The following is a 15,000-nucleotide window of genomic DNA, read 5'->3' on the forward strand; positions in this document are numbered from 1 at the left end:
TTCAAGTACTTTGCCTTACGTCTGCTGTAATAAATCATTACAAGGACATTATTTAGTGGAAGGCGAAGCTGTGTTGATTTTTATAAGGAGAAGACTCGCCTTGAGTATGCATTTGCGCGATCCGTTAATAGTTTTCATAATCCAAGCCTAATATGTTATTTTCCGAGGCGTAATTTTTATTTCGATCGATCAGTTGGCGCATTTCCCGGTTTTCAAAACTTTTCGAAACTCCGCACTATAAAACCTTCGTTCTCCCTTAGTGATTCCAACATTCATACACTCTTCGGTGATGCAATTTTCCCTTTCGTAAACAAGCGATGCCATTTGGACGAGAAAATTTCACGGTTAAGTTTGTCATTTGCAATTGAGGAAAAAATACTTAATCTAGGACTAGAGAAAAAAACTTAAAAAGTTGATGTGACCCTTGGTGGCGAGTTTACTGGTAGCGAGTCTTCCTGGTGGCGAGGTGACTATAAACCCTTGTGAGGTATGTGGTGCAACGCGCACCGGATTTCAAGCCAATGAGGTGTTGTTCGGTACTTTAAGAGGAACCACGATAATTTGGTTTGCATGTTTCCTCCTTCCATCTTTTCCATTTCTTCCGTGAATAATCTAACAGCTCGCTCTGCCAGCTCATTCGAAGCAGGGTGATAAGGCGAAACTTAATTTCGTGTGTTTGATTCCATTCTTCGCTAGGAAATCCTCGAATTCAGCACTAGTGAAATTCAGGCCATTGTCGCTCTCAATGTTCTCAGGGAGTCCATGTGTGGCAAAGATTTCTCGGTGGTGGCAGCGGATGTGGTAGACTTCATAATATGGACATCCATCCACTTTGCCCTTTATATGGGCCTGCATAATCAATGTGCAGTCTAGACCATGATTGTCCGGGCCACTCTAATTGGTGAAGAGGTGCTTCTTTTGGGGCTTTCTGGTGTAACTGCATGGCACTGAGAACAGCTCTTCACAGCATTTTCCAACTCTTTATCCATGTTGGGCCACCAGACGTAACCACGAGCGAGTGCTCTCGATCTAGTCCTGTTCCGGGACTCCCATTTTCAGGGCGGGGTAAGAGGGAGTCCCGGAACAGGACTAGCTCTCGATCGTGATATCCCTGGATGGGCTTCGTGAAGCTCAGCTATGACTTGTGGCCTTCTTTGCGGTGGGACTATCTCCATGATCCTCTGGAAAATTCCAGGCGCTGAAGAAATTCCAAAAGATAATCTGTTGTACTGGAAAAGGCCTTTGTGTGTGTTTATGGTTGTAAACTTCCGAGATCCCTCGTCCAAACTCTTGTTCTTAGGCCATCGTAGCTTGATTAAGAAAATAACACAAACAGCGGTGATAAACATTGTATTCCAACGCATTTTTATAAAACTTGACGTTTCGTATGCTAGTCAACACACATTTTCAAAAGTGACCGTTATACGAAACGTCAAGTTTTATAAAAATGCGTTGGAATACAATGTTTATCACCGCTGTTTGTGTTATTTTCCCTCGTCCAAGGTCATCTGCTGATAGGCTTGGGACATGTCAAGTTTGGTAAACTTTTCACCACCCCCCAGGGTTGCTAGAAGATCTTCAGTCTTGGGGATTGGGTAGTTGTCTAATTTGAACACTTGATTCACAGTCAATTTGTAGTCACCACAAATTCTTACAGCTCCATTTGGTTTCGCGACTGGTACAATGGGCGCTGCCCACTCTGAAAATTCTACCGGTGATATGATTCCTTCGATCTCTCTCCAGTCTCTCGTCTTCAAACTCCACATTTTTCTTCAAGGAATAAGGCACTGATCGAGCTTTGACATACTTCGGTTGTGCTTCTGGATATCCACATAGATTTTTGCCTTTACTCCTTTCAGTGTTCCCAGCCCTTCAGTAGATGCATCGGCGTAGTTCGCGCGTATGTTTTCAAGTGACGAGTGGGGTTCTGGGCTCGATGTATTTAAAATCTGGCTCCAGTCTAACCGGATGGCTTGCAACCAGTCTCAGCCAAGCAGATTCGGTCCGCTACCTTGCACGATAATGGCTTTCAAATCGTGCTGCTGGTCTTCATAATTCACTGGAATTAAAGCTTTTCCAACCGTTGGACTTCGCTCACCCATCATGATCATCATCATAATCATCAATTATTTGCCTTTAAGTGTACAACAAATTTTAAAAAAATATACAGCAGGTTGTTAGGCGAGGGGACCTCAGGAAACCACCAGGCTTATAGGAGAGGCCACCTCGACATCACAATATTAAACAAAATAAGGGCTGCGAAGGAGTGCGGCAGAAACTAACTCAGAAACTATTTTAATAAAAACTCTAGCACTTTGTTCTTAAACATAGCAAAGCTTGACAAATTGGTTATAGAGGCAGGAAGACAGTTCCAGACGCTAGGTCCATGGTAAAGAATTATGAATTTTTTGATGTTCGTGCGACAGGAATGCATTCGTACTAAGCACCGCTTTAGTTTCCAGAAGTGGACCTAACGCGTCACGCAATCTCTTGTAAGTGGTTTCACTTAAAATTGTTGTCGATGCGCCCGTGTCGATCTCCATCATTGTTTTCAAACCGCCCAGTACGATTTCCACTTTAAAGGATTTCTTTTGTTCGCTCGACAGATGATACATGGTGTACACATCCTCTTCACTGTCTTGAACGAAGTGCGTTTGCTGTTTGTATTCGGCGGGGTTCCGTTTTCCATCCGATTCTACTGTTTGTCGGCGCCCACTGCGTTCCTGTCTTCTGGTTTTCTTCTTATTTGTGCAAACTTTCGGGCTGTGTCGATAAGTGGGACGGGGACGCGGGGACGTGGGGACGTGGAGTCTCGGGGACGTGGGGACTCGGGGACGTGAGGACGTGGGGACAAAGGGACGTGGAGACTCGGGACTCGGGGCCGCGACGACACATTTTCGAAGTATATAGGTATTTGCCGCTGTAAAGGGTATGGTTGTCAAGCAGTTTACTCTAGGATAGGGTACATAAATCAGAGCGTTTGTGTCTAGAAGAGGGTTTAATTTTTCACGGAACTGACCACTTGGTTAAAGATTTTATCTAGACTAACCAGAAAAAGACTGAACAAACTGAACAAGTATAAATAATAGACTGTGCTCGTGATCTCAGTAGTTTCTGAAAAACAGCTACTCTAGGATAGGGAGGATTTGAAGAGTTTACTCTAGTATATAGGGTAGCAAAATACAAATGAACCAGCTCTAGTATAGGTTAAGGGTTCCAGGGTCTCAGCGGCACAATGATCCCCAACCCAGAAATTCCTAAAGTACCGCCCCGGGCCAGAAGCTAAGTAACTCTTGACTCAAGTGCGTTAAGGTTTGACCAAGCTCATAAATTGGTAGTTTTGTTTTACCAGGAAACATTTATCCAATCGACGTTAACTTGAAATCTGCATGCTTAGCTTTCTACTCTCTCTTTCATCTGAAATGTTTCACGTGATTTTTAACGGCTAAAAACAATTTAAATCTTTTATCAGGAACAAGGATGGAAAAGTCATCTTCTATCAAGATATCAAAGTGTTTTGTACTTTGCTCTAGTGCTCCTATCGAGGCTGTATCACTCTGCCTTTTAATCATATCTCCAACTTAATGGAAACGGTAAATTCAAATTAAAAGAAAAAAAGAAATCAAATCACATAATAAGTGTCCACAGAGGAGAAATGAAAATGGTTAATGATAGTTTTAAGCAGTTTGAAGCAAAAAGTTGTCGGAATTTTTTAGGGTAAACGTTCCCCAATCTCAAAAACAAGAGTTGTGACGTTTTTAATCAAGAAATGTCACGTAACACAGACAACTACGAGTGAAATGCATTATTGAAAATGAAAAGGTTAGTATGCAGAAAGTGGAAGTACTTTAAAATATTCAAGCCTCGATATACTTGGGGAATTGTAAAATGATCCGAGAAATGGTCATACCAACGTTTCGTTCATCTTGCCTATGACAAATAAGGACTTAATGCAAAAAAGATTTCTCCCTTCGTTACCTAAATTACCCCACTGTGTAACGATAGTAGTATAAGGAAAGTCACCTTTTTATGAGGACGAGTAATAAACTATACTATATGTAATTACTACGCTTTTGTTTCAGATTGTACGAACGAGGAACTTAAAACCGGGGTACAACGCAGTTACGATCAAAAGACGAAGATTTTGTGAAATGTGTCCGCGAGTCCCCGAGTCCCCACGTCCCCTCGTCCTCACGTCCCTACGTCCACACGTTGGTTCAAATAGCCAATTTTTGGCAATAAGAACCCTATACGGCGCATTTTCCCCTGCATAGAGTTTCCCAGAGCCTCGGATCGTGCGCAGACATAAAATCCAAGGCTCTGGTGACGAGAATGGTGTCACTAGATAAAACAAGTTCGTAGCTGTTAAAAGCAAAGAAACCGATGGAAAAAGAACTTGAAATGCCTCAAAGTTAAGGTAAGTGGTTTATACAATATGGAATTAACTTCGATTCGAATTCCATCGTGTGAACCCTTCACAGTGTTTGCTAACACTGGAGAGGTGAGCTTGCTCAGTGCAGTCTGGGATGCATATTTAAAGGGACACCGTCAACCAAGAGGCATTGCGGGCATGCACCTCGTCTTGAGCTATTTTCTTTTCGAGGTACATGCCCGCAATTTCTCTTGGTTGACGGTGTCCCTTTAACCGTAAACGTGCCTATAGATCGTTTTCACATGATGTCATGGTGGCCATATTGGTGGTCAAAAGATAGATATACGGCGGCCAAACAATCGTCTGTGAATTGAGCTCCATTTTTTTGCCAATATTTTTTTCGTTTCATCAAATCAATATGGCCGCTGGTCACGTGAGAGGAATCCATCTGTTATCTCAAGACTTCCCAAGACTTTACGTCGTGTAAGTTGTTGCAAAATGATACAGTTGGTGACTTTTTTAAATAGCAATATGGCCCCTCCATCAATTAATATCAGGGAGCTTAAAATGCACCCAAACTCAAATAGGTTTTCGTTACCAAGATAAACCTCTTCACCTAAATCAAACATATTTTACCATCTTTATCTCGAAATTTCACTTTTTGTGTTACAAAAGTAACATAAAGTTAGTCAAACTCGCTTTCATCAGTTGATCCATGACCGAGTTCTGAGAGGAATGGTTTTTTACTTTTGTTTTGAAAACTTGAATGCAAAGCTGTTTGTGACGTAAAATCAAGAATAAACGAATTCCCCTTTCAGCTCAGCAGGGTGAGGGTCAAAATGACAGCTAGTTTGGCTAACTTTACGTTTCTTTTGTAGCACATGAAAAGTGAAAATTTTCGGTGAAAATGGTAAAATCTGTTTGTTGCAGGTGTGGAGATTTATCATGGTTACAAAAATATTTAAAGTGACGTGCACTTTAAGCAACCAAGATGGCAACCGACGGTAACAAAAAACGCTGCAAATATGCATATGTTAAATGAGAAAAAGTAACAGCTCAGCGGGCGCTACACGTACGTTTTATGCGCCGACCAATTCTAAACTTCACCATACCGCCTCCATTCCCCACCGGAGCTACCCCCGTGCAATTGAAGTTTTGAAACTTGGATCGTTCTTAATTCCCTTCGGGCCTGGGACTCGGCCGTATCTCGAAAGTCCCGAAACTTTTAGGGCGCATTTCGGGTGACATAATTTCCTTTGTATCTTCAAAACGAAGGCGTCTCAAGGAACTAAAATGTTTTTTACTTTTTATTTCCTTAATTGACAACACGTGAAAAGACCAACATTTCAGAATAAGCGGGTCGGAGTTCACTTATGAACTGGTGAACGCGTGGCAACATGAGAGAACATTCTCGACCGCCATCAAGGAAAACTAGGAATTGTATGTCACATTTAAGAATACTTTTACGGGTCAAGGGAACGTGGATCAGATTTTCTGGGCATGGGAGAACTTGGCAAAAGTCAATTTTGGGGAACTTCTTAAATTATATCGGGGGAGCAAGGGAGAAATTTAATTTTTTTTCTAGGGAACAAGGGAACATGTATACCCCCAGGGAAGACCTCTTAAAAAGCATTCGTCGCGTTTAGATTCGGCTGGTTTGGTTTAAACGCAATGCACTTTGAATTTACTGAGGCTGTTGTGGACATTATCCGGTCTTTCTCAGGGGGTCAGAATGCTGTAGTATCAGAGGGTATAACCACGTTTGCCGCCCTATGGAATGACGTCACGCAAAAATTGTTCGCGGTTTCTCGGGAGGTTGTCCTCGGTTGACATACATGTAACCATAATCTAAGGTAGACGCCTTCAGTTCCTTTACCAAGAAAGTACAAGGGTAATTCACCAGATTTCCTTTTATATTCTCTAATAATCTTCTTGCCGTGTCCGAATCTGGACGAGCCAAAGGAATATCCTTGTAACGTTTTAATACTTCGAGATCCTCGATACCTTCTTGTGGAAAAAGCCCCTCACCAAATACAGTTAGAAAGGTTACTGTATTGATCTCTGCGCGTGCTCTAACTCCCTTAATAAAGCTGTTGGCCAATGGATCGCGTATAGCTATTTCAAATTCATCCTCGTTGTCATCTAATAATCCTAAATGTTCCTTGAACAAGTCACATCTCAAGCTGTGGGCAAACGTACCCACCTTGAAGTCCACACCATTCATCTTGCCATCTAACATATCTAAATCTTCTATGATAACTGCAACTTCTGAATCTCGCTCTCCATGCATACTGCGATCATTTATATTTGCAGATCCAATGATAGCCACTCGATCATCGACAATCATGATCTTGCTATGAACATAAACTATCTCTGTGACGAAATTCCCCTCGATTAGATCATATTTTCGTAGACTATACACAGAGAAATAGTTCTTTGCAATGTCTTTGGGAATGTTTTCCTTCTCAAGCTTTTTAAATAAGGAATCGTCTCCATGGTAGATAGTGGCTTGGTTCCAGAAAGTCACCGCCCGCAAAGCATCGCCGTTGAAATCACTGGAGTCCCAGTCCCCAGGAAATTCTGGTTTCAGCGGGGTCATAACCATGACGTGAAATTTCTCGCCAGCCTTGTGCGCTCGGACAATTCTCTCGACCAGTGCCGACTGGATCCGATTTTGCACTTTCCGCCAGAATCCTTCTTGCGAGGAAATAAAGAACTGATTTTCGATATAAATGAAGTGCCTGGCATTTCTTATCGCATCTAGGTAAGCGTTATGAATGGAGGCTTCGCGTTCTTGACCAGCTGACCATTTGCCAACGGATCGAAGGAATTGAATGTTGACATTGTGCTCTCCGAAAGTGAAGACAATTTCTTCCGCTTTAGATTTGCGGGGTGGGAAAATGTTGGGCAAAGGTTTAACTACTGACTGAAAATTTACTCGAAACGAGCTCCAAAATGCCTGCCACCAAGGCACAAGACCCTTGTATCTGTCAATGAAATGTCGGACGGCATCTTGTACGACTTCTCCCTTAAAAGCGCAGCTGACATCATGCCACGGCATTCGAGGAATCTCATTTCTCTCGACACCTTTGTAGTCCTCGAAAGGTTTGTTCCAATTCGTTTGGCTTTCCTTGTTGTAAAAGGTGTTCCTGTAATCTTTGCCAATCCATCGAGCATATTTTCGTTCAATGGATCCGTCAAGTTTGGACTCAGAAGCATGGCTCTCATCTACAGCGGGATGAATATTAAAATTATCCATCAATTCATGATAGCGAGTGTCCCAGCGCCCATAGCAAAGATCTATACCGCCAACAAATGCAATACTTCGGTCAACAATAACCATCTTCTCGTGATGACTCCACCGAAATAAAGTCCCCGGGTGTTGTATTCCACTGAGGGCATCGGGATGCCGTCGTATCTCGATATTTCTATGCTCGCCAAGCAGCTTAACAGCATGATCACTTCCAAGATCCAAAAATGGCTTCGTTTCCCAGTATAACAGGATACAAACTTGAACACCTTGATTAGCTTTTCTCAAAAGTATCTTGTCAAGGCGCCATTCCAAGCTATCCACTCCTGAATCTGGTCTTTTCATGAAAATCTCAGGGTTAATTTGCCAGTCTGTTATCAAAATTTCCCTCTCGGCAGCCTCAATAGCGTCGGCCACAACAGACATGTAATTTTCACCGTCTATAAACCACATGGCTACGCAATTGTTACGAGCTGGTACGAAGGAGTCATGACGATACCGTTGCGGTTTTTCGAGTGAATGGAAAGTAATGTAGGCTACCACCACAGCTAGTGTGGCGAAACCAAGGGGGCCTAACATTTCAGAAGAAAATGTCTCATGATACCAAGCTTTCAGACAATTCACGGCAGAATGAACTCGTGCACACGCACTGAAATTATGCTTGACAGATATTCAAATAGCTCAGCGCACTCACAGGGTCATGAACATGTTACACCCCTGCAGTGTATCATTTACGTTTTCTTTCAAAATTGTATGTACTCCTTCCTCGGGAGCGAACAACTGAGAGACACAAGTAAAATGTAAAAGCTTGAAATATAATAGCCTGCTTGGTGCTTCTCTCCGCCCTAATACGCGCAGACTATTTTATAGCCAACGTACAGCTGTTCCTTCCTTCCGTTTTCCCTTCTGGGGGAGGGTACAGCTCAATTTTGGCACGCGGGACGGAAGCGACCTATTTGCTTCTAAATCTGCTTGCAATCAATTGCTGGCGAGCCGTAGCGAGGCAGCAGCCTATTCTTGATATTAGCGAAAAAAAATCAAAATTTGTGGAATGTAAGATCGGAAGCATGGGCAGTCGATTATGGTGTTATCATGTCTATAATCCGGGGTATTGATACCCGTGCTGACGTCACGTACACGTGGAAGGGAATCTTACAGCCTCACAGCCTTCGAGTCGAGTACTTTTCCAGTGGGTCGTCATTGATCATCATTCAACCGTACATGTTCAGTTTTTGAACCTCTTACATTTGACCACCGAGTCAAATTGTTCTTCAACGTCTTCAAAATAACCGAGGAGGAAGTGCTCCTTTTTCCGTCTGCAAATGGTAATACTTTCAAGTCTTCTCGGATGAGGACTATAAACCGTTGGTAGGCCCCCTTCTGACAACACTTGTTAGTAAATAATTCTGTGCGACGTTGAAGAACACACACTGTTCGAGAAAAGTAGGGGTCCCTGGTGTTGTGATAACTGCCAGTATACTAAAATACTGACCTCTTTCAACAAATAAACCGCCTGTTTTACACTAAATTCATGATAGGAGAAAACGTTGCAGGATGGCGCAGTAGTGAGAGCACTCGCCTCCCACCAATGTGACCCGAAAAGTTGTCGGGACTTTCGAGAAACGGGACCTTGTATGGAACGTTAACATAGGAGACATGGGACCTTGTAGGTTCGATTCCCGCACCCGGCCTCATATGTGGCTTGACTTTCTTGGTTCTAGAGTTCGTTGCGAGAGATTTTCTCCGTGTATTCCGGTTTTTTCCCTCTTAACAAGACCAGTGTTCGATTAATTGTCCTTGAGAAAAAAATCACGTTGGCAATTCTAAAAGTGGCGTCGTCCTCTTGCCAAGTCCCCAAAAGATTAACCAAGAAGAGGAAACAACAAATAAAACTTAACAAACTCTACAGAATTAAATACAATACACGGTCTGCCAAGAATTTTCTAACGAAGAATGCGTCGAATCGAGTAGCGATCTTCGATACAATAAAAATTAACAAATGGAGAAAAAGAGAAGAATATTTATCTAGCCGTTTAGCCGAGCCTTGAAATAACAATAACATAAAAAAGATCCGCCTACGGTTTTATTAAGTGTTTAGAGGTACAGATTATTCTAAAAAAAGACTTCCTCTAATTTTTATAACGCGTTCCATTCGATCAAAAGAAACCGCATGGTGGGTCTCTTCACCTTTACCAAATTTGCTAAGATAAATTCGAGCTTTGCCTTTTAACTTAAATTTGCGAGACTAGGCATTCTTACAGTCTTTCAAACTATTTCTGTAATCTTCGACCACTTAAAAATTTTTTTTTTGAAATTGGTCAAGGCACGTGCGTTTGGGTATCACAAACTGTAAATCATTAACTAGAAGGGTGTGATCTTTTAAAGTCTTCTTTGATTTTTTTAATCAATTCTGGGTTGCAGATCACATCAATAGCAGTCATAGCCATTGCTTTGCTTGCAATCAGAGTTTTCTTATGTGCAGCTTCTGTTCCAGCTGCCGTCGTAAATGCATGTGAATGATTACCAGCTTCAGTATCAATGGCATACAGCACGTGAGTCGAAGGAACAACGTGGGAGACATTTCCCATGTCTGTTGATCCCCTTCCTTCTGCCTTTGCTAATGGGTCATACTTCACTCCTAGGGATTCGGCATTGGCTTGGTAGAGGTCTGCAAGGGTCGCGTTCGTCTCCATACTGGAGTAACGTATGGGATCCCATTCTATGCACACTTGACATCCTAAAAATGGAAATACCGTAATATAACAAGTCATTGCTGAACAAAACTTGAGACTGATATAAAATGGTTTACCTGAAAAATTAATTATAATCTGCAGCAACTGTAAAGAGCCGCTGGATTTGGGTATTTAATTACGCCTGGTTAATTTATTGCCGCTTTAATTTATTATGCATGGTTTGAGAGAAACAAGATGGTTAAAGCCATTCACGTGGGATACTTTCTTTTCAAGGCTCAGAAAAAAAAATCAATTAAACTCGTTACATAAATAAGAAATCGGAAGCAAGTGGTCCATTGCCAAACACCGAAAATTACGAATTTTCTCTTGTGAATCTTAATGAAAACAAAGTTGCAAAAATTAACCACAATTATTGTTAAATCTGACGACAACACTTACAAGCCCCTCTTTCGGTGCAACATAGAAAAGTGAAATATAAAAGACCTTGTAAACTGAAATGACTGCAAAGCATCAATGGATTTGTGGTGAAAGCAGCTCTATATCAATGAAAATAATGTTCAACCGACTATGTTTGGATGAGGTATTTGCAATATCTGGAATTATTAAGGTCAAGGCAAGTGAAATGCTACCTCAGCTGACTCTAAGTGAGAAGACCTTGATTATTCCGTATGGAACAAGAAGAGCCTGTAATTGCTGCAAGCTTTCCCTATTACCTACACTATTTGTGACTGACTGTGCAGGGTCTAAACGCTTTATGGAGGCAAAAAAGAGACAATTTTCAGCAAAATTCTTTTGGTGAGTATGATTTTGGGTGTTAGCAATGTGTACGATCAAAGACAGTAATAACAAAATTGCAAAACATGTAAATAAGCAGCCCACATGGTCTGCTCTGTGAGCAGTGTCCCTTTTTCAGAGATTTTATCGCAGTTTTACACATTGTGGTATTTACTATTTGTCAAGGTCACCGTGAAACCATTTAGAGATATTTTTAGGTGAACTGACAATGCAGTGATGTAAATCCCATCACCGTATTGACACTGAGGTGACACAAGCTGAACAGCTAATTAATGGATAAAAAACTTTACTTTAAAAGCATTTATCCATTTCAAGACTGAAGCGAATTTGTTTCTCTTTAGCTGCAAGAAGGTGATTTCCTTGTCATCTTTCTTGTATTTTTGGTGCTCTGAAAATGTTACAAAAACAGTGACAACTTCACTGAAATTCTCTGCATATGATACATGTATCTATGCCTAAGCAAACTTCCTTTTAATGAAAATACTATAGAGTGTTTTCACGTGACATCACAGTGGCCATGCTGGTGTCCCTGAACAAAGGAACGGTGGCCATGTTGGTGTCTCCAACTAATCCCCCGGGAATTGAGTCTATTATCATGCAAACGTTTTCTTTTGTTTCAGCGGAAAAACAAGGTTACTGATCACGTGAGTGAAAACACTCTATACATGTATATAACTTGAATAATCCTGGTCACCCCTCCCAAAAATACATCAAAGAATAATTCTATTGGCTTTTTCCATGACAGGATAAGGTTGCCACAATTATTACTTTCAACTACTTACCTGTGGCTTTTGCTGCAGCTTGAAAGCAACTTATTACCTTCCCCTCTAAGACTTGCAATTCCTCATCACTTGGTGCTCTAACGAAATAAATCACCTGAGACCGGTCAGGAATAATATTTGGCTTCACACCTCCCTCAGATATGATGCCATGCACTCGCCATGTGGGCTTCATCTGTTGTCGTAATGCACTGATGCTATTGTAGGCCATGACTGCTGCATCCAATGCATTTATTCCTTCCCAGGGATAGGCTGCCGCATGGGAGGAATGACCTTTGTAGGTGACTGTGACAGTACTAATAGCCAAATGAACAGGCTTCAGTAGATCTATTGGGCAAGGGTGAACCATCATACAAAAGTCGATATCCTTGAAGCAGCCATTCTCAATCATCAAAATCTTGCCACCACCTCCTTCCTCAGCTGGAGTTCCAAGTAGAACTATTTTCACCTTTGGTTTGTTCTTTACTGCATCCAGAGCAATTTTAAGACCTATTTTGGAATATCCAACAATTTAGTACCAAACATTATGTATCATCATATCAAATATTGCTGTTGCAAAATCAGTTAAAAGTGGCCAAAAATAGCTCTCTCTCCTAGGGAAGAGAAACTTCTTTGTGCCAGCTTCGGAACTTGGGATTTAACTTATCTGGTATTGACAAGACTAGTTTCCTGTCATAAAATTGTTTTTTTAACTAGAGTAAGGCCACTAAAAAGACATACATTGTATGTAAGTATGTATGTAAGGTTTGGATTTCACGGTCCGCCATCACCCACGTTCAAAATTGACCAATTGGAACTCAGAGGGGTGGATCTAGGACAAAGTGACATCATTTACTCACTAGCTTAAACTTATTATATATGCAAAAAACCAGTTTAAAAATCTGAAAGCCCGAAACTCCTCCAGTGCTGCAGATTAATTCAGTTGCGTACACACGCATTGGGCATTCTTAAACCAGCGAGTCTTTGACGTCATTTTCTCCTCGACCCAGCTCTCTCAATATTTTAAAGTAGTAATGGCAGACCAATAAATAACAAAATTCTAGTTAAAAATTATAAACAGGTGTCTTTTTAAAATCAGAACTTAAAACTTGGGTCTCTTAGTATTTAGTTAGCATTGTTTCGAAATCCAAAGAAAAAGGAGAATTGTTTTTTTGGTTGTAGTAGCACTTTAAGCAAAAGGCCCACCTAAAACACACTCCCTGCCTCAATGGAAGGGGCCATATAAAATTTACTAAGAGTAAAGTCAAAGTCGCACAATGACCCCTTCAGAGCCTCTGGAATTAATGCACTAGTCAGTGGAAAGCCCCGCACCCCCATACCCGGGAAATAGCGGGGCATTAGACCAGGCCTGCCTTCTAAATGAAGCAAATTCCCCGCTATGCGGGGCAATTTCGTACATCAAAACTAAAGTTTTGTCCCCTGCACTCGGGACAATACAGTACTTTCAATACTATAAAGCACAATGTTGACCAAAATTAATATCCTTCTAGAATTTTTACCTCAAATGAAACTTTGACAAACATGAAAATCAACAATGCAGTCCAGTTCTCATAAAGCCCAAATAAATCTACCTTGAGTTACAGATTTTGGCATTCCAAACTTTGCAATCTCTCCAAAAACAGTAATATTAATCACTGGGTTTAGCACAGCCCTGAAAATGGCAATGAAAAATATTTAATTCCTTGGTGTCGAAACCATTAAAATAACAACGACATAAGTCCTAACATTCCTTCAAACAAGCAACTTTATCTGACAATATTCCATATTTCCTCCAATCTAAAGTACACTGAACCGACTACAACAGTTCGCTATCACAACAATTCTCAAAGAGCTATACAAATTTCACTTAGGAAATGCCTTATTACCAAAATTGTATGGCTTCATAATCCAGCTACATTTTGCAAATAACCAAGAGATAAGACCAAGGTAAGAGAGTAAATCCCCAATATGAAGCGTTTTCACTCACGTGACCAGCAGCCATATTGGATTACTGAAACAAAAGAAAGTATTTGCATACAAATAGAGTTCAAATCACAGAGGATTAGCTTGATACACCATCATGGCCGCCATTCCTTTGTTTTGGAACACCAACAGGGCTGCCGTGACGTCATGTGAAAACGCTCTATAGGCCTTATACCAAAGGTAATCCCTCTAAAGTTATTTTTAGACATGGTGCCCAGTTTTTCCGAGGATTTTACTTGCGCGATGCGTGGACTGCCTAAGCGTTTTTCTCGAAAACTACCTGAGAGAATTGTTTTCTGCACTCTCAGCTGTCTTTTTGTTCAGCTGGGCCTTCGTTTGCTTTGTGCTGTTTGGTTGTTCATTATTTTGCCGTTTATTCGGTTTTAGGGAATTTAATAAACAAACCTCAAGGGCAACTGCAACAAGTACACTCATGCTGTGTAGGCGAGGGTTATAATTCCGTTCATTTCATTGCATTGCCGTTCTTTACAAAACAATAACGCGAAATGACCACATTCTGTATCCCTGTCTAAGCCCCGATCAAAGTCCCCGCTCCCCGATACTTGCACCTAATGCTGTCGAAAACCCCACGTACCGTGGCAAAAGTGGGGGTCCAAAACTGCTGAAATCCCCCGCTAATGCCCCGCATTTCCCGGGTATGGGGGTGCGGGGCTTTCCACTGACTAGTGCATAATTTTGTAATCCTTCTCAGAAAATGTCATCTACAGGGGGAGGGGATGTGCAAATTAAAAATTAAAATCAAACCAGAATGCAGATGTTGAATAATATTAGCGGATTTCTGGAGAGCTTACCTTTTCTTTACATTTTTTAAATGTTGATCGAGTCAAGCAATCCAGGTTTATCCACCCTCTTTACTGTGACCCTCCTGAATACAATTGTCCTAGGTATATCATGACATGTGGAGAGCTCTTACAAAAACTAATTTCAGTACGTCGAATATGATTTACCTAATGCTGCGGCAACTCCTGATTCAGCAATCAGATTGTGCCCACAAGCATGTCCTACTTCTGGTAAAGCGTCATATTCACAAATTAAACCAACAGTCAGACCTCCATCTTCACCAGTTTCGGCTCGAAAGGCAGTGTCTAAAGTGTAGTGAGGAGTCACATCGAAACCGTGAGCGGCCAT

The 15,000-nt window shown here is 41.4% G+C and overlaps 2 protein-coding genes across 2 annotated transcripts in view; both read right to left on the reverse strand.

Annotated features, from left to right (window-relative positions):
• Positions 1-5,693: 5,693 nt before the first annotated feature.
• Positions 5,694-8,257, reverse strand: LOC137976575 (phospholipase D2-like). Its single transcript, XM_068823958.1, has one exon. The coding sequence runs from the start codon at positions 8,199-8,201 to the stop codon at positions 6,156-6,158; it is 2,046 nt and encodes a 681-aa protein (XP_068680059.1). The 5' UTR covers positions 8,202-8,257; the 3' UTR covers positions 5,694-6,155.
• A 1,195-nt stretch (positions 8,258-9,452) lies between these two features.
• LOC137976581 (xaa-Arg dipeptidase-like) overlaps positions 9,453-15,000 on the reverse strand; it is a 5,735-nt gene continuing 187 nt past the window's right edge. The window contains exons 1-3 of the mRNA XM_068823963.1: positions 14,820-15,000; positions 11,893-12,378; positions 9,453-10,359 (exon numbers count right to left, since the gene is read on the reverse strand). The exon at positions 14,820-15,000 is cut by the window's right edge and continues 187 nt beyond it. Coding sequence (XP_068680064.1) covers positions 9,980-10,359; positions 11,893-12,378; positions 14,820-15,000 — 1,047 coding nt within the window. The 3' untranslated portion in view covers positions 9,453-9,979. The remainder of the gene's footprint in view (positions 10,360-11,892; positions 12,379-14,819) is intronic.

Source organism: Montipora foliosa, chromosome 1, assembly GCF_036669935.1.
Source record: "Montipora foliosa isolate CH-2021 chromosome 1, ASM3666993v2, whole genome shotgun sequence".
NCBI classification, from domain to species: Eukaryota; Metazoa; Cnidaria; class Anthozoa; order Scleractinia; family Acroporidae; genus Montipora; species Montipora foliosa.